A 23,891-nucleotide genomic window follows, 5' to 3' on the forward strand; every position below is an offset into this window, starting at 1 on the left:
TGGCCAGCAGAATGAGCATATGGTTGATTCTTCAGGTTATACAGGATCTTTGTTGTTTTTAAACTGATGACGCACATTTGCTAAATCATCTGTCCAAGCACTAGATCATGCATTGGATCGAGTTAAGGCCCATTCACAATAAGAATGAAAACGATGTTGGCAGTTATTCCAATGAACATTGTTTATTTTAAACATAATTGGGGACAGTGCTTTTATCGATGGGAGAAATTGTTCTGAAAGTGATTCCAAAGATATTGTTGTGACGTTAGTTAAATTTTGCCGGGGGGAATTAATTGTCTGTTATCAATAGTTTCGTGATCCATGAAGCACAGTTCACACTTTCAAAACAAGCAGCTTTCTGACGGTCAGCGCACCAAATTCTTATGACCAACTTGTATTGTTGAAATCTGCATGTGGATTTATTTTGCTCTCATGCAATATTCCTGATTTTGTGGATTTAAAATGTAAATAATTTTGCGCACGAAAACTGTAAACTTGACAGCAACCGTTTTAGCAATTTTGTTATAAAGTTATTCTTATTGTGAGCGGACCTTTATCGCCATTGGAGCAACTAAATAAGTCAACTTGCAATTCACATATATTATAAATCAATATACAGTATATAATTTTTTTTTTTTGGTTATTACATATAATAATTTCCAGCCTGGTGATAGCAAATCATTATCGTTACAGGTATCTCGCTGCTGCAGAAACCATGTGCCAGTGCTAGTAAAATCATTAACATGCAAAAGTGTTCTTTGCACAGATATTAAGATATACTTTCACCATTTCAACTGTGAGCTGCTGTTCATTAACCTTGTACAGTATCACAGAGAGTAGACTGTTAAGGAGATGTGGTGTCTTACATAACCTTCAAAAAGAGAAAAAACTCCACAAAATTAAAGGGAAGTGATTTTTGATATCATTTGCTGGTGATGAAGGACAATCTCAAAAGGAATTATTCAGGAAAATGTGTAAAAACCATTCAATAAATAGACGAAGCATAAACTATAATACTGACAACTAAAGACAACATTTGGTTGCTACACTGTGAACACAACACACCTGTATGATTATTTACAGAGAAGCGATATAATTCCTCATAGCTGATCATCTTTAGAGAACATTAAAAATCAGAGGCAATATACAGTACGTGAAATACTTGGGTTTGATTATATTTCTCTTTCCTTGTTCAGTTGGATTTTTAATACAAGTAAAGTAGCCTTGTGCTTTAGAAAAATAAATAATTTGGAATGGAAAAAATATGTCCTTTTTGGCTCCTTCTGTTTAGTGGTTAGATTTCTTTTTAAAGAGCACAGCAGGGATGCGCATCACTTCCTGTTATGTTGATATCTGTGAGGGATGATCAGCTCAGATGTTCGATCTGAATGATTTGAACACCCAGTTAACTGAAAGCACTCACCGAATAGTGAAATCTCAGTGGCAAATGCTGTCATAGGACAATACAAGAAGCCAGGGTCATTTACATGTTGCATACACCAAATATGTTCATATGTACACAGTTTGTAGATTTACAAATGCAGAATGTAACAATTAAAATACACAGATATTGCAGTCATGGGTAGCTCGACCATTATGAAATGAGATTTGGAAAGGACTTTTCTGCAAGGGTTTAAGATGGCAACTAACAAAATGTTTTGCTATATATATATTTATTTTATTTATACACAACTTACATGATTTTCTTATAAGAATCTGTGCTTATTGATATGGTTTCTGTTATTTACAATAGACATTCCCGGTTAAGCAGAGAAGCAGTTCTTTGTTTTGGAACATGAAAATCAGCAGATGATTAAAGAAAAGTGCATTTCGTTCATTCGATTCTTCCTCCCTGGTTTGGCCGAGGATTTGGCTGATGTGACTATGTGATGAAACAAAGTCGTAGGAGAGTTTTTGGCACCTTGTGACAGTACCTGAGCTGTTACTGCAGGTACCGGTAGACTTTGAAGCAGTGGTTACCAGAATCAGCCACCACAACATGGCCATCGGAGGTTAAAGCGAGACCCTGCGGCCCATACAGAGGGTCAGCACTTGTGTTGATGTAGGAGAGGAATGAGCCTGAGCTGTCAAACACCTGAGGAAAAAAATAATTACCATTGACTTTGAATTGAGTTTCTTGGAGAACTAGTAAAGAGGAAGTGGGCGTTTAGAGGATTCATTACCTGTATTCTGCTGTTGCCCCAGTCTGCTACAATGATGTTGCCGTTAACATCAACAGATACCCCTGTGGGGGCATTAAACTGGCCGTTTCCCTCTCCATGGGACCCGAATTTAAACAGAAACTCCCCATCTGCACTGTAGACCTGAGGAGAAACCGATTTTAATCACTCATATTCAATAAAATACAAGACGTTCATGTAATTTTTCTGCTCATTAAAAAGTAAGAAATGAATAATACAATGAAACTATTTTTTAAATGATCCAGTCATATAGCTAATCCATAAATAAATATGTATATCTCACGTTGCTCCAAACTTGTGAGTTTCCTATTTATTTGAGCACAAGAGAAGATATTTTAAAGAATGATGGTAACCAAACAGATGACGGCAGCCATTGACTTCCACAGTTTGGAAAAAATACTGTAGAAGTCAATGGCTACCATCAACTGTTTCTTCAAAATGTCTTCTTTTGTGCTAAACAGAAATAGGAAACACACAACAACTTGAGAAAGTGACATAATTCTGTCCCTTAAGTCTCTAAGGTATTCTTATCTTCAGATATGGTCCAGTTCCCTTCCTAATAATTTTATGGTCTTTTATTGTCGACTAGATGAAAATTTGTAAGTATGACCTCAACATCACTCACCTTGACGGAGTGGTTATGAAAGTCTGTCACGACAATTTCATTCTTGTTGTTGACAGCAACAAAGTGCGGACCTGCATGTGAGAAAACAAAAGTTGGGGAGAAGAAACATTCAGACATAATAAAGAGAAAGAGAGTATGATGATGTGATCAAGATCTCCAAACTGATCAGACAGATTTCAGATTGATGCTCGACAATTTGATTTCTGGCCAACTTTTGATTAGATACACACAGCACAGAGTCACAGACTCTTGAATGAAACTTCACTAATTCATTTGACTAAGATAAATCACCACATTCCGGGATGAGAATTCACTCAATACTTACTGAACCCAGGGCCAGATTTACTAAACCTTTGCTCCAGTCTAAACTTTGCATCACTTTTGTCTAAAAAGGAATGGGAAAAACACAAACAAGGATAAGAGGAGACAAATAAACGACAGGGTAGAGGGGGTTCACACAAATAAAAAAGTGTGGGAGCTACATTTCAAGCAGTGTGAGGATGCAAATTTAAGTGCTGGAACAAACATGGAGCAGCCCAGAACAATCGAGATGGGCATTTCAAACCAGTCCGCATGCTCATAAATTCCCTAAGAAGGGTTAGGAAAATGAAATTATACATTTAAAAAGTAAAATAAGCAGCAGAAGGGAAAGTGTTTGATAAACTAGAAAAAGCTAGACTAATATATGTGCATCTATCAGAATATAGGCTCTCCCATGTATGCATGCATTGGCCTTAATTATTTATCATACAGACAGATAATGCAACTGAAAATATGGCTTTTGCTAAAGCAAAACAAAGGAACAGAACGGACACAAGTTTACATCCTTTCAGACACTGGAACTGAAAGCCTGGGTAAATCTGGCCTTTTCTGTATAAAACACACAAGCCTTTTGTGGTGTTTGTCTTCCCAGAAGGGTTCTTAGTTGTTGCTTTTGTAGTAAAACATCATTTATCACAGTTCTTTAAGTTTTGTTGATGAAATGTAATATTTTAGGTCACAAGAAGAGTTCCTGAGCTGACAAATGAGGTATTAGGAAGAGATGTTAGAAGACAAGCCGTCACACTGTGCACACAACACAGGCCGCTAACAACACTTCTGCAATCCTTCAGTGCTTAGGTTAACCACCACAACTGCATGCCATTGTTCATCTGTTGGCATTGCGTTGCAGTTTCTACACCTCGTACCTGCAAACTGTCTGTCTGCGGTGCCTCTGGCTCCAAACTTGGTTACTAGTTTGCCATTAGATTGAAAGATGAACACACAGCATGCTTTATTATCCACTGCGATGATATGACCATTCCTGTCCACAGCCACTCCTTTGGGTCCCATCAGACGGCCTGCGCCAATCTTATTCTGCATGAGGCACAGACAAAAAGAGAGAAGACCTTACTAAACGCCTCTTAAAAATTCTAGATTCTGATTATTCAATCGTGTCACTGAGTAAGAAAATAGTATAATTTTAATATCTACTCAGTTATGTAGAGATATGTCAATGTTTTTTCTCTTATGTTCACTAAGGCTGCATTTTTTTTTATCACAAACACAATAAATTACAGTTAATAACAATAATGTTGTGAATGGTTATTACTATTTAATCTTTTTAAAAATATTTTCAAATGTAATTTATTGCTGTGATAAACAGCATAAATATTCCAAACTTTTGAGTGGTAGTGTCGAGACATATATAAGCTGTAAATTGTGATCTAAAAATGACCTTGAATTTCCCATCAGGGGAGAAGATGCTGATCCATCTATTATCATAATCAGCTACTATAATATCTCCATTTGTGTCGACTGCCACTCCTGTTGGCCTCTGCAGCTGTCCCGGAGAACGACCCCTGACCCCGAAGCGTGCTTTGAACTGCCCATCATTGGTAAACACCTTCAGAAAAACCAACAAATCCAATTTTGCACTAAATGCAATGAAAATGTTTCTGTATTGATCCCAAGTGACACATTGGGTAATTACATCAATATCCATCGGTATCCATTAAAATGCCTTAGATAAAATGAAGTCTATAATTTTGTTTCACATTTCAATGCATTGACTAACTTGTATGCACTGGTTGTTGCTGTCTGCTACAATGACCCTCCCATTATTGGAAGCAGAGATGCCCTGTAGATTGGTGAACTCTCCCTTCTCCCGTCCACGAGAGCCTGGGGGGTCAGACAAAAGAAATTCAAAATCCAAATGATATTTCGCAACAATTCAATGTCAAACATATTGCGTACACCAGGGTTACTTACCTACTCTATGAATGAGCTCATCTTCAATGGGGTTTTCCTTCTTTTTGGTAGTGCTGTACATGCTGGAGGGTCTCCGTACGGCTTTCTGTCTGATGTGTCCCCCTGTTCCACTGGGAGATTTTACCCTTCTTTTCACATCATCCGGAGACTGAGGCACGTCCGAAGGCTTTATCGCCCGCAGTCTGAATGGGCTGCCCCGCACAGGCTGTCCGTACAGCATGAGAGAGAACGAGTACTCCCCTTCACTCTTAAGTGTGTATCCTACCTCGTACGTTCCGTTTTTATTGTCCACGACCTCCACCTCTGTCGCATGCACTCCGTCCTGCCCCGTTATCTCTGCTCGGAGGACGGCGTTTCCAGTCCGCACAAGCTCGCTGTCCTTATCTTTAGTGGTAACAGTTGCAGTCACATGCTGACCGACCAGCGCATGCCTGAGGCCTTCTCCTGTGGCCACACTGGTGTGTCCCACGGCACCCGTCGTCAGCAGGACGCCCAGGTTCTGGATGGAGCGTCGCAGGCCTTCTGTCTCTATTTGGCAGTCCAAGTGAGCATTCTCATGCGGCCGTTCGGGGAAGTCGTGACAGGCGAGGGCGCTCACACGCTCGCTCATCTGCTTTTGGACCAGCAGGACTTCGGTGGCACTGCCGTGGTTCAGGGCCTGTTCAGTGAAACTGCAGCTGCTCTGGATGTGCTCTTTTCCCTGCAGAAGGGACGATAGCTGCGCCTGAAGCACCTGCAGAGGACACCACAGAAAGGAGCGTTAGAGAAATAGAAGGAATACAACCTTTTTAACCAATCAAGAGATTTTTTCTGACCTTCTGCTTGGTGCAACAAATGTTCTCCAGATCTGTGATGAGCGCAGCTTTGCGTTGGTGCAATGCCCTCTCGAGCTCCTCAAATGTCATGCTGATCTCATTAATGGCTTCGTTCTTTCTTTCTATCAGCTGTTGAGAGATTTCATTCACCAGCTCAATGGCAGCTGTTAGTTGAGGCAGTCTGAGCAAACAAAAAACAAGAACAAATTATGTAAACATAATTAAGTAAAAAAGAGATCAATTATTTGGAACTGTAATATTATTATTTCTGTGTAGTCACTTCTAAAAGGAGACTTAATAATGATCATATATTATATAAATTATACAACAATTAACTAATAATAATTATATATTTGCTCTGTATTTATTCACTAGTAAAATAAGACTTAATAATAATTATTATTACATAATATTATTTTCTATAAATATTTTTGGAATATATTATGTTACAAATATAATAGTTTCATAAAAAATACACACACATTTACAGTATATATATATATATATATATATATATATATATATATATATATATATATTTTTTTTTTTTTTTTTTTTTTTTTTATAATATGTATACATACATATAAAACGATATATATACAGTATGCATATATGTATGTAGAGTGTTTTTATTATTAATAAAGTGATGAACTGTATATAAAACAGCTTACTGTTTACCTGTTGCGTATAGCATCCAGCTGGTTCTTTAGTTCTGTTTTGTGCTGTTCTAGAACATCCCGCAGTGGAACGGTCACATGTTCCCTGTGTTCCCCCTCAGTGCAGTCCAGGCACATGGCCGTCTCACACGAGTCGCAGTAAAACTCCATCACCTGCAGGGGCGCCAGTGAGCAACCCATTCATTCAGCATCCTAATGGATTATCAAAGGGCGCTAATGTACGCTAACAGGCCTGAACAGCGGATGTATTATGACTTTGAAGACACATAAAAGAAAGAAGCTGGCAGCTTTCAGGTGTGTTTAAGAGGAAAGAGCAAAAACAATGAGAAAGCCACACAGCAGCCTCTGCCAATGAAAACCTGGCTCAAATGAAGAGAATTGAGTGATGGAAGGAATTTCCCATTCAGACATTTCTACATTTTGGCTGCAATTATTATTATTTTTTTTTCATGTTCTCAACAAATGCTGCCATCATCAGATGGAAAGAGGCTTACCTTGCCCTCGTGATTGGGGCAGGAGAGCGGTTTCCCAGCAGCGGCTGCGCTGACAGACTCCAGCACGCTGCAGGCCTCCGGCCGAGAACATTCTGGGTCTCTCTGCAGCACCTCCATGAGGTTTGTAATGAAGAAGTTGTTCTGTAGTGCCGCCACACCTTTCTCGGGCAATATTGAGGTCTGTCTACACACGGGGCAGGACAGCGTCAAGGACTGAGGAGGAATGTAGTTCTGTAGGCACCTGTGAGGAACACAAAAGGAACGCTTTAAAGAATGTACTCACTGCTATATTCCTAACCGTAGATGGGGAACAAGTATTGTCAAGCTCAAAAAAGGGCAAATAAGTACCATAAACCATTATAAATGTAAGTCATATGTCTCACGCACTATATTTCAAGTCTTCTAAAGTCATACGATAGCTTTGTGTGAGGAAACAACTGAAACTTAAATCACCATTCACAATCATTTTGTGGAAATGAGCAGCTTGAATATTCTGCTATGAATAACTCCTCCTTTGTTCATCAGAAGAAAGAAAGTCATTCAGGTTGTGAAAGATAATGACAGAATTTCTGTTTTTTTGGGTGGAGTATTCCTTTTAGCAGACATAGGGCAATGTATTTTAATGTAAAAAAATAAAAAAATAAATTTACATCATCTTAAAATGTATAATTATCCTTGAAAAACTAATATTAGCAACCTTTAACATACACTAGCTTTCAAAAGTTTGGGGTCAGTAAGATTTATTTTCAGCAATGAAGCATTAAATTGATCAAATAGATAAATATTCAAAATAAATTGTTCAAATAAATGCTGTTTGTGAACTTTCTATTCATTAAAGAATCCTGGAAAAATGTATAATTTTACAAGTTATTAAGCAGCACAACTACTTTCAACATTGATAATTGTAAGAAATGTTTCTTGGGCACCAAATCTGCATATTGGAATGAATTGTGACACTGAAGACCGTAGTAAGGATTGCTGATAATTCAGCTTTGCCATCACAAAATATATTTTAAAATATATTAAAACAGAAAACAGATTGTACTATTTAAAAAAAGAGAGAGAGAAAAAGTTTTCACTCTATTTTTGATCAAATAAATGCAGCTTCTGCGTGACTTCTTTCAAAAACTTTTGAACATCTTACCAACCTCAAACATGGGAATGGCAGTGTATCTCATATTCCAGAAATGATTTACTCCTTTGAGACAGAGTGAGAATGAGAGGGCTAGGAAGGGCAAGTGTTGCTGAAATTTCAGTCACAACATGAACAATCACAGTGGAAACACTCCGCTGACATACAACCCCACAGAAAGCACAAAACACCCAAAGAGACACATAAAGACAGAGAGTCTCATTGTTTCACTGACGACTATGTTTGTGATAGAAGGCAGAACATCTATGCAAAGGAATGTCAGCAGTAAGAACACAAAGTTCATATGCCATCCTATTAAAAGGCTAAGAACTGATCAATCCTGCAATCATTAACTCATTTTAATATGTTCAGGCTGGAGCTGCTCATGTTATGCCACGGTGCTCATGTGGGAAATGGAGTTTAAATGTGGCTCACGTCTTTACCGGATCTCCTCGGCATCATTTCCTGTACTCTCTCTACCATAACTATTGTGTATTATACAAATAGGCTACTGTATGAAAACATCTTATTTGTTAAATGAAATCCAATGCTTGTTTCTTACTAATTTGGGGTGCTAATAGTTTTGAAAAAGGGTGAAAAAGTCTTGTATCATACATTAATCAGCAGAAAAATTCAATTCCACATTGAATGATTCTGAAGCCATTCATTTATGCCTAATTCTGATTTCCACTTTTTCCAACCACTTGCATATTGTCAGTTTTTCAAGATGAAGGACTGTGCTATCAACAAATACAGACCTTTCGCAGAAGGTGTGCAGGCAGGGCAGGACTTTGGGGTTGTGGTAGTGGTCCAGACAGATACTACACACCAGGAACTGCTTGTCTATCTGGCGGACCACTGGACTTGTGCGGCCGGTCTCAATCTTTGCCATGGTGACAGACATCTACAGAGATGGCCGGGGGCCAGGATGCACCTTAACCTGAAATGAAGTAGATGCTTTGTTACAGAAAAAGAAAACCCCACAATGCTTTATCATTCTAACTTTGAAATGATGTAGAGACTCATAGTATGGCATGAAAAGACAACCTTTCATATAAAGAGGAATACATGAGAGCGAGATGGCAGGTGACGCCTGCTGGGCTGCCACCAAACCAGCAACTTGAATAGGAAAATAACTGTTCTTCTGCAGGCCAGAGAACACACTGCATTTCATCAGAAGAGAAGAGCATGGACAATTGGATTAAGAGTTCTGGATGCAAATAGACGCTGTCAATTTTCATGCCACTTTTCTAGATGAGACTCAACAACAGCGGGCAGACAGATAAGTACTGATACAAGGACATGAACTACTGCTGTGCTGCGGCCATTACTGGCTCTTGATGATGGTGGTACATGCTGTGCCACTTTTTAATTTAGTTGTCCTCTAAGCAAAGAGACATGAGACAGAGGTACAACTGATATTTCAGGATAAATTCTACTTCAGGATGTTAAAAAGTGTCTAACATCAGGCCATAGAAATAAACCACCTTTTAAAAGAGTAAAAATAATATGAGACAAATCTACATTAAATATACCAATACTATTTATTCCGTAAGTCTCATTTTGCTGCACATTATAAAGTGAATGTGGTGAAATTATTTAACATTTTGTAATAGTATTTCCTGCATTTGGAAGCAAAATTATTATGATCCACTGACATGGCATGTTTCAACATATCTGACACACTTTACCCCACAGCTACCATTTTTGAACAAATAGTCCAATTAACAATTCATGGGTATTTCAATAAATCACTCAGTCAAATCATTCATATGTACAATTCACCAACACGCAAATGGTATTTTATTTTTGGATATATTTGCATTGACAAATAACTTTATCTGGCATGTAGAAAATGCAATTTTCAGCATAAATAAGTTATAGCATTTTACCTTTTTTTCATGTGTATCTGTCAGTCACAGCCAGCTGTGATTGATATGTTTGCATCAGGAGTGTAATACATGATTAAAAGATAAAAACGTTAAAAAAATAATAATACAGCTTTTAGTTGCAGTTTTAATTTTTTTTTTTATATGTCTACATAATTTATAATTTTTTTTTTACATTTTTTTACAGTTCATTCTGGTTCTCAAATCTGATTTGCAAAGTGTTTTTTCAATCCATGCGATATTCTATTATTGGTTCAAAAAAAGAAGTGCCATCTAAAATTATGCATACTTTACTTGATTAAGGCGGTGACACTTCTTACCCCACTCTCCCTTCCAAGTCATATTCAACAGAAACACAAAATAAGCGCTTTAATTCAGGAAAGTTCTCCAAGAAGTGTTTCATTATCGCATTTTCAGTCTTTCACTTCTGCTCTCTGCCATGTTTTTACAGTGAGTGTCTTGTAGTACTCCAGTGCCTCTGGTCCCAGAGCTGCTCTGATAATTCTGCACGACTGACATGTGCTCTCATGGAGGTATGAGTGATGGTAGCGTGAGAGCTTTAAACCTGGCTGATACCAGTTCCCTTCGCCCATTCTCTATTACCCTCCTCCCCCAAACCCCCTCACCCTCTCTGATGTGTTGATGAATGCGGGCTATATTTAAATGTATGTCTCAGTGGGGTAGGCTTCATAAGGGGTCATGTCCAGCAGTGGATGCCTGAGATTCTTGTTGCACAACACAGAAAAGGAGCCAGAGCAGGTCTCTTGGCTGACGGGGGCTCAAATGTAGAATGTAGAATCATGATTATGTGAATAAACATGTTGTAAAGCATATTTACTGGAAATGAGAAACACATTTGAAAATAAGTGCAGAACCTTCCTGCAGTCAATGACATATAACAGTGTCAATAAACAAAGAAATGTAGTTTCACATTCGAGAGTACTTTATATTTACTTTGAATGTATTTTTCACTGTAATATATATATATTCTCACATCGAACCAGATGCATGCCAACCAACACACTACAAGTGAAATGATTTACTCCAAATGCTGAAGGGTGACATAAATTCACCTGTTACTCTAAAACGAGATCTGCAAGACCTTAGGGGTCAGGCCGGCAGTCAGCAACCCTGACCCAGATACAGCCATAATTGAGAAACCAAACACTGTGTCATTGATGTCACTGTTCAAAAAATGAAGCCATCAACAATCAACAATTGTGTCATTTACAAAATGATCCCACAACGCAGTCTCACTCATCACTGTGAGCATGGCACGTCTATACACCTTTCAGACTCACTCAACACAAATCTAACTGCTTCTGACATCCATCAAGCTTCCAAGGGATAATGAACTCATGAAATAGACTTCCAGAACTAGAGCTTAACCTATCAAAAAAAATACTGCTTTACACATGAACAACCTCAAATCATATATTCCAACTGATCATCTCCTAAAAACCTGGTAAAATCAGACAAGGTGTGAACATGATACTAACCAAAGCATGAAATCATTCCTAAACCTCAGGCCAACTCTGACCAGCTTTAGAAAGGGAACCGGAGACAGAAACAAAAGCATTCTTCTCTTTCATAGCCACAGCTCTTCACTGCTCCAGTGAACACACAGACGACCGTTCACGTGCAAACACCAGAACTCAAACACACTAGACTAGAGGGTTAAAGGGGACTCCCACTTACACTCAAAAACAAAGTGGATGCTTCTCAGGCAGGTTCCATTGTTGTTTTCTGAGATCTCAGCAGGGCCTGGTGGCTGAATAGCATAACAGATCCCCTTCCCTCTGTCTTTAGACCCCCTCCCCAGATGAACGCACCGCTCGTTGTCCCCACGCCTAGTGCACTCTCAGTGCCCGAGCAACAGCTGTGATGTCACAAAGGGGCGGCTGGCTAAAGCCAAACCATGTCTACTAGGATACGCCATTGGCTGAAGCTGAATGCAGAGTCTTTGCTCCACCCACAAGCTCTGCTGCTATTGGCCGATCAGTGTTATCCTCCCAAAGGCATGGATTGCCTCAGAGAGAAACAATTCCTTCTGACAGATTAGGAGGGATGGGAAAGGGAGAGGATTTGAGTTGAATGCTAGCTTTTTACTTGCAAGCACTTCAGTGTGTGTGAAAGCTTATGTTAAACACAACATGATAACAATCATATAAAAAGACTTTCTGTTTAGTTTGACAATACTTCGAGTTGTAGTGCACCACAAAAGTGTTCAGTTCATAGTGCACTGCTTTTAAAGGAAAAAGCTTCTATGTGAATGCTTCTACCTTCTAAAATGCACTTTTAAGTGAGTAAATGTGAATTATTTTGAGACAAAAAGTGTAGGGTGTTAAATTTCTGCAAGTTTATTTATGTTACCTATATTGTTCAACTATTTTGACATGATGAAATCATCAAAATGAATTTTAATCTTAGTTTAGCTCCGGACACTGTCCTGCTTTTGCTTGCTTGTGAACTGGCTGACATATAAAGTCATAAAAAAAATCGCTGATGGTTATGTAAGGGATGATGTCATTACATCTGGATGGAGTGACTCCAGATTGCAGGATTATGAATTTCAATACCTCTGATTCATGAGAAATAAAATATTAATACAAATAAACCAATTAATAAAATCAAATGTACAAACATTGAATAAAAAACATTAATATTTACTAATACACAATATTTTCATGTATGTATCAAAATATGAAGGCTTATACTTCTATCTAATACGTATACTTTTGCATATTTCTGAATGTAATTATTTATTAGTTTGACGATAGATTTTAAAATACTTTCTGAGTGAATGGCATTTTTAATCCATCAACAGAGCGGCTCGAGATTAAATGGAAAACATCAACAGTCATTAATCTGAAAGGATTGACTGTCTGATTTCTCCCACGGTGGCTGGTTTTCAGATAACACCCACACCTCTGACTGACGCCACGGCTCCAAACTTGCACCAACACAGCAGGCATAAGTGAAGCTGGACTTTTTAATCATGGAATTTCTTTTGTATATGGGAGAATACATGCTGTTACTTGTGTGCAAGGGAAATTAAAGACAGAGAAACCTGTTTGTATATTTATGATCATTGTGACAGAGTAGCTTTGTGGTTGATGACCTGGGCTGACATGATAAATATTGCTTGCTCGCTCCCATGTAGAGGTACCCAGAACTTACTGGCACTAAAAAAAGGGGGAATTTTTTTAACCAGATCATGAGGGGCAGCCAACTGAAATCCTAAATGCATATCCACTGCAATTTCCTGACATACTTAGCAGGCTAATATCATCTGTCAAAGGTGTCCAGTAGATAGGTATAGCGCTGTGGGAAACTCTACAGCAAACCAGGATTAGTTCCACTCTGCAATGCCATTTATTCCAGTTAAATTCTATCAAATTCAGTCATACTAGTTAGCTGGAGAAATGAATTTCCAAATTCCCTTACAGTATATCAGCTGTGCAATAACCAAACATATGGAGCGCTCCCACACAGCACAAACAGTGAAGCGTAATTAAAGTTTCCTGATGATTGCATTAATTCATCTTTACATAAAGTGCAATAAGATGCCATGTCCAGTCCACTCGGCTCAGATGGAGCCTTCAGGCACCGTCCTCTTACTGTGTCTAGTTATGTAATATAGCATGTCACTGCAATTGCAGAGAGGGAGAGGTAATCATGCCGCAGGAAACATGACTCAACAGAATGCTGTCAGGATACCGCAGGGCACAGGAGAGAGAGAGAGGGATTCAAAACAAAGAGAAAGATCTTGCTCTACCTATGTCTTGTAGTCGTCATTACACAGATTTGGGAATTTAGTGTTCCACTGTTTTAATTTTGACATTCATAAACTAGTGTCACCCTAGATTCATTTCTTTTGCTCAGTGGTTTCTCTTTTATACACTTTTTTTGGGCTTCAAATCTCTACCCCCATTCACTGCCATTATAAAGCTGGGAAGAGCCAGGACATTTTTAATTTAACTCGGATTGTACTCATCTGAAAGAAGACAGTCATACACACCTAGGATGGCTTGAGGGCAAGCAAATCATGCATCATGCATGCAATTTTCATTTTTGGGTGAACTATCCCTTTAACTGGACCTCATTCTGACAGTAGACTATGAATAGCTCATTTGCATATCCTAATCATTTCTTTCTATCTTTCTCTCTCACTCTCTGTACTGTACTGATGGAATGCATGGATAGCTCGGTACATGAGATGGGTCAGAAATAATCTGATCCCTAAAATAACTAATGTTTATTTGTGTGTGTGTGTTTTCAGAGGAGATGCTTAAGAACACTTAATGCCTTAAGCATATAAATAATGCCAACAAAGAGGTCAAATATTTCTCCATTTAATAAAGCACTTGCCATATGTAAAGTGGAGTGTGAGTCACCCTGAGGATCAGCCTTTTGCGCTTCAGTGGAAAAACTCACTTATACAGTATATGTTTATCAGTTCAGGAGTATAAATTATGCAGAAGTGTCCTCAATTGTTTTCTGAATAGTGAGTACAGGAGCAGACCCCTCCTGTACTCTGAGAGAGTTCAGAGGGGCAACGGTTCTGGAGGGTTCTGACACATCCATCAAAAAAAATAAAAATAAATAAATAAATAAATAATAATAAAAGCAGAGCAAATATGGAATAATAAAACTATTTAAGGCATTACAAGATACATCGATTAGTATGCTGCTCAATGCAAACATTCAGTTTATCTTTGGATTTAAAGTGTGTAATATTTATTTATATTTATTTATTTTCTGCTTTTGCAGTTTAATATGCAGACACAGCTTTAAGTAAGCCAGTTATAGTGTGCTTGTGGTGCTTTCAAAAAACCTTGTACATCAATTTCTGGCTCAACCAATGGCGTGAGTTTGGGTCGGGACTAGCTGAAAGAATCTTTATTTCTGCAATTCCATTTGATCACAGGTGATCACATATGACGAAACGGAAAAAGTGACAGATCTTTACTTCTGTATTGTGACTTACATCCAAGAAAGAAAAAAAAAACATTATCCAAAATGAAAAAAGTTAATTAGGGTGGGGAGTTGGTTCTATCTATTGGTTGTTGATTAGATGGAGGCGGGGTTTAAACAGACAAGATGATATCACAGAGGAGACTGAACGCAAGATCATGCTATGATGTTTTGATGAAACATTTTAAAAACTTAAATTAAACATGCATGGATGACTAATTTTCAATACAAACTTTTTTTAAAAACATTATTTTTGTATTGTTTATGTTTCATTAATTTGTTATTCCTAAGAAGAAATGCCTTTGTAATCTTTCGTCCAAATCAAAATTAATTGAAATGAGTTTCTATTCCAGTGACATCTTGTAGACAGTAATCTATTATAATATATTAACCGAAAGCTATTCAGAGAATATTATTACAAAACTCTCTTTCAGGTCTGGCTTCATTTTTCTAGTAGTGCAATTCCAATCCAACCAATTTTCATAGGTGCTGCACTTTTTTTTCCCTATTGAATAACAAATTAAGTTGGTAATACATCACATTATGCAAGTAAAACTGTTACGAATGTGGTTTCATGTTGACAGCTGGGAGTCAGCATGTTTATGAAATATTATTTAAGTCAAGTATGGCCAATTGCTTTGATTTAGTATGCCTTTAGCTCAAACTGTAGAGCATGGCACTACTTATGTCAAGGTTCATCTCCCAGGGAATACATGAACTAATGTTTACTTTGAATTCTTAAAAGCATATGCCAAATGCATAAATGTAATGAATAAACAAAGGAGTTGAGCTACCAAACTGTACTCAACAGTATGTTCATGCTGTGTGTGGCAGCATTTTTTCAAGCTCTTTTGACCCTTCATTAATTCCTCCTTCCCCCATTTCTCTCCGACTCCCTCTTACTCAGAAACACTTTCATAATGAAGGAACAATAGTCAATAGTATCTGAAACCAAGCCAAGAAAGACTAATTCTCCCTAATACTCCTTACACTAACAGAAATAACACAACACACTCATCTCTTGGGAATAATTCAGATTCAAAATAAACCCCAAACAAGCCTGCAGATAAGTAAGATGATTTGAGAATGCTTTCAAATGATTGTTTTGTAGAGGATGTGCACGTTGTCATGCTCATTTCATCGCATTATAGCATGCTTGATCACATCAAACACACACATGCATTATGCAAACACATCCATGCACTGCTCAACATTTCCTTAACTATCCTAGCCAAATCTATCTAGGTGTGTGTTCTTCACATCACACCTCCTTCCATCCTAAGGCTAAAAAAAATTAACATTTTTAGCACTAACAAGTTCAGACATTGATCTCTTTTGTCCCTGTCAAGCAAACTACTTCTGCATATTAAACTTTGCTATACATTTCTGTTTAAAGTCAGTCCGATCACATAGGCATAATGTCATTTATACTTCATTCTCATGCTTGAATTTTCTATTAATATTAACACTCAAGAATAATAGAGGGAAAAAATCTAAAGCCATCTGCCAAAGAAAGCTAAAATAACATCTGCCACCATTCACTGGGACTGATTTCAATAGACTTCAGGAAGCAGAATTGTTTCCCTTTTGAATAAGAACAAAGATAGTGTACATACTGTAGGTACAAGCAGACACAAGAATCAGCAAAGGCTTTTAAATAGAAACTGCTCAGTCTTTGTATTATGATTATGAATGTCACATCAAACTATCGACTGGAATGCCTGCTTGGGTCTCTATGAAGCAGGTTGAATGAGCTAAACTGGTTCTATTGACTGTAATAATGACATCACAAACATGTCACACCCAGCAGACGAAACACACATCACAAGTGAACTGCTCTCTCCTGTTCACATGCACAGACAAAAACACGTAAGAATACCCTGAAGGGGGAGGTTAGGTCACACAGGCAGCTATAGCTACACAGTAAGGGTTGTATGTCACTGGCAGGGCATTTAATGTGATCCTACAAAGGGAAAGAGGACAAGAATACACACACACAAACATACATGAACAATGGCCATGGATAGCAATTCACGTCACTACTCTAAAGCAGAGACATCTGTCAGCTGAGCTGCCCTTCCATCCATCGTAATCTCAGACCAAAGGACGTCAAACACCATTTGTGAGCATGACAATCTCTGTTTGACCTCTCAGTACCAATCAAGGGAAGTTTTACAGTCAAACCTAGTGTAAAATCATTCTGAAAAAAGCATTTCATTTGGCTTTATCACAAAAACAAAAATAAAAATCACTCATAATATATATTTTTTTTTTAATGCACTCTAGTCTTATTTATTTTTCTCAGGAGTCTTTACGTCTATGCCAGCTGTGAGTTATTCTTCTTTGTACAAGAATAGTTTTTCTTTGAAAATTATTTCTTCAACACACACGCACACATAATGGCATGTAATTGCCATTCACTTGTTCTTGTGGTTCTTACAGATTTTATTGGACCATAGTACAGTGTTAGCACATACGGATCTAAAATATGTTAAATCTAAAATCTAAAAATATCTAAAATCGTGTTCCTCTAAAAGTACATCAACCGCTGGATCCGAACAGAAAGTACAGAAATTACTCCAATAGCAAACTGTGAATCTTAATGTCTGTGAAATCGTTGAGCAAAAAATGTGTAATCTATTGAATGTTTAATTATAAGAAATTGCCTGTGTGAAAGCATTATCACAGATGCGATCTTTATACCTCAGTCCTATCTTTTCTTCCATTTTTTTAATTTAAAAAGCTAAAATAAAATATGAATATATTATATATCAAATATTTATTTTAAACAAATATTAATTGAAAGAACTTTCTCTAAACAAAAAGAATCAGTGTTGCTTTGGCAACTAACTGAAAATAACATGAAGTTCTAAATTTACTAAAATTGAAATAAAACTAAATTAAAGCTTAAAAAAATGTAAACTTCTAAAAATGCCAAAAAGAACAATATAAAATTACAAGAATTAAGCTAAAATTAAAATATGTTATATATATTAAATATATAAGCTAATATAGAAATGTATTTAAATTAGCTTTTTGTATTATATATATATATATGAAGGTTAACCAACAAGCATTTCCCTCTTGGGAACCATCAGTGCTAATTAAAATAATTACAGCCAGCAAACATTTATAGCACATCAACAGCTGTAATTTAGTAACATCTACAAAACAATATTATAATGAGTCACCTGTCATGCCCCTGACTGTGCTGTTATTTTGTCATTATTACATTATTTATGGCTGCCTGCTTGGATGATTACGATCACTGTAACCATAACATCATGACACTATAATAGGGTACAGCATTTAAGTCATAAAATGGTGAAAAACAAAATGATTTTATTCCAGAAAACATCAGATGATCAGTTGCTGGATCATTAAGATGTATCACACACCTTTAATCTACAGACAGTTCAATTCCTATCATTGCTAAGAGACAGAATACAGCTGTCAGAATACAGCACCAAACACACTCATCATGATTTGACTCATGAATTCAATATGAAGCCATCCATTTAAAATCTTAATGTTTCCCGTGTGACTCGGATCAATGCAAAGTACAGGTTGCAAAGCACACATGTCACAGGTGACAGCTAACATACTTGTGCTTACACACACACACCCATCTTACATCTATACATTTCTCAGCACACAAGCACTATTGTTTTACATAAGCACTGAGATCCTGTCGGGTGTTTGTTGATCATGTCTGGTCACTCGTGTGTGTGTTTGTGCATGCGTGTGTCAGAGATGCCCAGCTGGCTGAAAGGGAGAGGCCAGACACTGCAGTGAATTATTCATCACAGAAAGACCTTCTCAAAGCTACATGAATGACACTGTGATTAAACCCACAAAGGCATACAAGATGAATGGAGAGGTAAACGAAGAGAATGAAAGCCATGGTGGCACGAAGGAGAAAGAATGAGGGATAAAAGGGGAGCTCCCCGATGCCATACTCACGTGGGGTCTTGCAGCTGACAGAAATAGAGGGATGAAAAAGGAAAAAGAAAGATATGGACAGGTCTCAGCAAAGCATCCAAGCACAGACCCGTCCAGTCTTGCAGCCCCTCATCCCAAAGGAGACGGAGATTAAAGGAGAAAATCCAGAAAGCAGGAAAGACAAGCAGACAGGAGAGAAGCAGCAGCAGGGCGTGAGCAAGCGAGGGTGTATAATGTGTGTGTGAGAGAAGGGAGAGAGACTGTGATGAGGAAGGAAGGGAAGGGTGGATAGTGGAAGGGTATTGGCTGAAGGGAAGGGAGGTGGGGTTGTGCTCAGCCTATGCTCTGAGTGAAGGTCCAAGGCAACAGAAAAATGGCAGAGAAAGAACACATCCTTTAGATACAGAGGATTCTCTCTTACTCTATCGTAAAGTATTGCACTGTACCACATACACTGCAAAAAAAAAAAAAAAAAAACCTATTTTTGTCTTGTAAATATCTAAACATACTTAACGTCAGCATGAATCTGAAATGTATTTTGTTAATGCATGTTTCTGATCTTACTGTGAATAATGCATTGGTACATGTTATTATATTTCAATTAAATGTAATGACTTCTCCCTGTGGAACAACTTTCATTTTCTGCTGATGCCACTCAGGCCGCACAGGCCATTGGATTATGATCACACTTATAGCCGAATAGTTAATTAGATTTTTCAGCAAACTGAACATTTGATCTGACACATTGTAAGAAAAAAAAAAAGTTTTTATGATTACATAATTTTATTATTACATAATAATAAGTCAATTTGGTACTCAACAAACATTTGTTATTATTATCAATGCTGAAAACAATTTTCTTTGTGGAAACCATGATTTTTAGGAATTTGTGATGAATAGAAAGGTTAAAAGAACAGCATTTATTTGGAATAGAAATCGTTTGTAACATTAAAAAAGTCTTCACTTTCACTTTTGATCAATTGAATGAATCCCTGTTGAATAAAAGTATTAAGAATTCCTTTAAAAAAAATCTTTTAGCACAATACATTCAGAATTATATATAACTCATGTATGTCATTTATGAAGTATTATATTTATGCATAAAAACTTCTAAATGGGCAAATCAAATACATTTCTATTTAAATTATCTAAAAAAAAGAAAAGAAAAACTATATTCAAGTTTTATTCCTAATGTAGAAGTCTTTACACAGGATGTTTTTAGAATAGATATTTTTACTGGAAAACAAAACAAAAATACTAAATACTTATTAAAACTTTTTGCAGTAAGCAGCAGAACACACACAAACACACACACGCACACTAATAGATGTCACATGTTCATGATCTGAAAGAGAAAGAACTAGAGTTCAAATCTGAGAGGCAAAAAATAAAACCCATGACTATCCTGTGTGATGAAATTGCATGATGGCATTCTTTTTTTTTTTACAGGCGCATGGCCATTACAAGCCCATTTGTTCAGTTTCTCAGTACACTGTAAGGGAGAGGGCTTGTTTGTATTCACAATCAGGAGAAATAATGGGGAAAAAAGAGATAGCAGGAAACAACATGATAGGAGAAAATCAAGGGGACAAGATAATGACTGAGTAACTGCATGAGACCTAATGAAGATTAATGACTACAGAGGCAAAGAGAGAGAGACAGAGAGAGAGACTGACTATAACTGTAGATATTCACTACACAGGACATATAATAAGACCTAACAGAGCAGAATGGAAAAAAATAAATAGTGCTGAAATTCCTGCTTGGGCAACACGAGTCACTTAAGTCACATCAGTCTTCCAAGACAAGCTAAAAATATCCTTTATGTCAACCTAAGGAGAAAAACACATGGTGACATCTAAGGACTACCAAGTACCAACATAAGGGTTAGAATAGGTGGACACAAGTTGCTGGGGGCGTGGCTTAATTTAATAAAAGTGACAACTGCATCCATGCTAAAGGGGGTGGGCCAGGCCTGATCTCATTCTTTGATTTGATTGCATGAGAGAGCGATGTTACCATGGAGACTGCATCCAGTGGAGCAGAATCCAGATGGCAGAGTGCCTCATTCCCCCTCCTCCTCCTCATCCCTCTCTTTCTCTCTCTCTTTCCTCGGCAGCTTGGAGTAGATTCATACAGGAAGAGTACAGACCTGCAGGGCTCATATTGTAAATTGCATGGGACTGCAACACGCCAGCACTCAGCACTGTGTGAGAGTGTGCATCTGTGCTCTGTTAGTGGTACTCTTCTTCAGGAGGCCTGAGGCAGGTGATGCTGCCGACTTTATTTTTATGAACAAATTTTATTTTCACCATATCTCAATTGATATATTGTGTTTGATAGCATTGTGTGGTGGAAATAACATTGCAAATATATTTATTTATTTTCACACATTACATGTCTTAAATTTCACGTCTCCATGGTAACCAAGTATACTAACTTTTGAAGAAAGTTTGTTATTGGAAATTACAGCAATTTGCATAAATATAATCATTTTAAACTATTTAAAAAAAAATAAAAGTGCTTATTTTAATAATTTTAATCATTTATTATGAGTTTAAAATGAAACTGTTTTATGATGGATTTTCATAGTTTCATAGTAGATTGTGGTTAAGAAAGTATTTATATCCAAAATTAGGCGTAGCAGGTAAAATAAAATCTTTAAATAAATGTAATTTTTAAAGTATAATAAATTAAAAAATAAATAAATGATGAAGTCCTAATTAAAAAAAAATTCTAAAAAAAAATTGTATAACATAAAAAAAAGTTGAAATCAATCGATGAGACATAAAAGTGCACATACTTAAAGAAACACCCATTCATGGGAAAATCAAATATTGATATATTTACTGTATAATATTTGTCCACCACAACATATTCTAAAACCTTTTCTTTTCCTTTTTCTCATTAACCATCTAGAATAATGGTTCTTAACAAGTGGACAGGGTCCCCATTAGGGGCCCTCAGCTAAACTCCAGGGGGCTCCAAAAAGACTTACAATAATTTACATTTAGTTATATTTACATAATCCTCATATAATGCTTATATAAGACACTTAAAAATAAACATGTACAATATTAAACTGATAATTTTTATCTCAAAAGAAGTACCAGAGGAACATATGAGAACCTCCAAATACTGTCCTGGTCAAAGTGGCGCCTTTTGGAGTAAAGAAGTTTAATAACCAATGATGTTAAGCTCAGTAAACAAACACTTACATGTCTGATGTCTGTGATACTCATCAGCATTTATCAGGGTCTTTTATTATATCCAGTATCCTCATACAGTATGTGCAAACAGGGAATACCATTGCTTAATTAATAACTGCCTGGTATTAATGAACTTTAATATTCACTAGAGTTAAAAAGAGATTTAACTCCCAGTTGCCACTGTCTTCATGAGTTCATTGTACTGAGAATAAACCAAAGGGATTAAAAAACATTTTAAAGCTCAGTTCTTAATCAGATATGCTTTGTTTTCTTTCCTCTATAGAATGCTTCATCAATATGCTAAAGATTGTGATAAACTGAGAGATAACAGGATGTATATTTAATGTGTGTGTGTGTGTGTGCGTGTGTGTGTGTGTGTGTGTGTGTGCATGAGAAATGCTATTTTGTTCTTAGGTACTAAGAAAATTATTTGCATTTAATACATCTAGGGGACATAGTCGGATATCTTAAATGGACAAATATCTTGAGTGGCCATTATGACTGGATGCGATAGACGCATCCTGATTTGATGAACGTATAAATGTTGAGTCATGGTTTTCCTCTTTGTCACACTCAATAGCCAACATAAGACTGTTGAAGAAAGAAATATTCAAAAGACTTTCTGCCTCTTGGCTTATTGAAACAGAACATTGCTGCGACAGCTTCTCAACATCTCTTTTAAATCCTAAACCCATTCATTGTGACGCTCAAGGTTGAATGATATTGAATGTAAGTCATTTGGTCACCATTGTTAGTACGTCTTTAGTGTTAGTGTTTTGATCTGTGTTGGGGGTCAAATACAGGTAATATCCAGCTTTACTCATGACTCATGTAATAATCGGTGAATGACTTCACAGGGTCACATCTATTTTCACACGTTTCCGGCAAACATGGACCCGGAAATGCTATCAGCTGCAATCTTACTCAGCTTCCTCGCATGCATACCTAAAGGACCATGGATTCGTGCTGAGCCACAAACAGAAGTCTTATAGACAAAAGCAAATTGTGATAATCACAATTACAGGTTTGAATCCCAAAATGCAACGTTTTATCCACTGGAGGATTCCCAACACAAACAATCATAATGGAGTTAACCAACTCACCACAACATTTTGCTGCTTTCAGTGATCAAGCTGAATTAGAGTGTGGCATCATTCCAACTGATCTATTAAGGACAAAACATAATAAAAGTTAATAAATCACTCTTAACACAGGACATGACAATACATATAGGCTTTGGAAATGAGTGGTTTACTAGCAGTTCCACGAGTATAAAAATAACGAAATAGTGAAAGGAGTCAACTTAACTTTTTGTTATTTAATCTGTTTTCCCCATTTCCTCACACGCAGTACGCAGTCAAAATTGACTAAACGATAGCGACATCTGCCGGTCACTTTGATAACACAAATTATGACTTGGTGTGGGAAAAGCCCAACTGAGCGCACTAAGAAAACATTTCATTACAAACGTAAACAGAAATGTACTATTTAATTGTTTAACAACCCAAAGGCAATCCTTGTATAACTCGCTCCACTGCTTTTCTTGCTTACTATGAGACATAAGGCTATTCCATGTTAATGAGTTCATACTCCGTCACAATATCAATACATTCAAGCTATTTTAAATATATTATAATAATTTGAAGTAAGCACACACACTGCTGGCTGGTCCACATAACG

General features: G+C 37.0%; 1 protein-coding gene across 4 annotated transcripts; it reads right to left on the reverse strand.

Annotated features, from left to right (window-relative positions):
* Positions 1–91: 91 nt before the first annotated feature.
* On the reverse strand, positions 92–23,376 carry LOC113054309 (tripartite motif-containing protein 3-like). Of its 4 annotated transcripts, none has more exons than XM_026219762.1 (13): positions 23,315–23,376; positions 8,953–9,134; positions 7,063–7,303; positions 6,570–6,721; positions 5,892–6,072; positions 5,077–5,809; positions 4,883–4,986; positions 4,544–4,711; positions 4,014–4,182; positions 3,152–3,211; positions 2,827–2,897; positions 2,184–2,324; positions 92–2,095 (listed from the first exon to the last, which is right to left on the reverse strand). In XM_026219762.1, exons 2-13 carry the CDS (start codon positions 9,096–9,098, stop codon positions 1,943–1,945), a joined length of 2,319 nt encoding a protein of 772 aa, XP_026075547.1. In that variant the 5' UTR covers positions 9,099–9,134; positions 23,315–23,376; the 3' UTR covers positions 92–1,942. The 4 variants fall into 4 exon arrangements, with proteins under 4 accessions (XP_026075547.1, XP_026075546.1, XP_026075545.1 ...); XM_026219761.1 differs by lacking the exon at positions 23,315–23,376 and adding an exon at positions 19,024–19,249; XM_026219760.1 differs by lacking the exon at positions 23,315–23,376 and adding an exon at positions 11,782–11,994.
* Positions 23,377–23,891: the final 515 nt, after the last annotated feature.

Source organism: Carassius auratus, chromosome 35, assembly GCF_003368295.1.
Source record: "Carassius auratus strain Wakin chromosome 35, ASM336829v1, whole genome shotgun sequence".
Taxonomy (NCBI): Eukaryota; Metazoa; Chordata; class Actinopteri; order Cypriniformes; family Cyprinidae; genus Carassius; species Carassius auratus.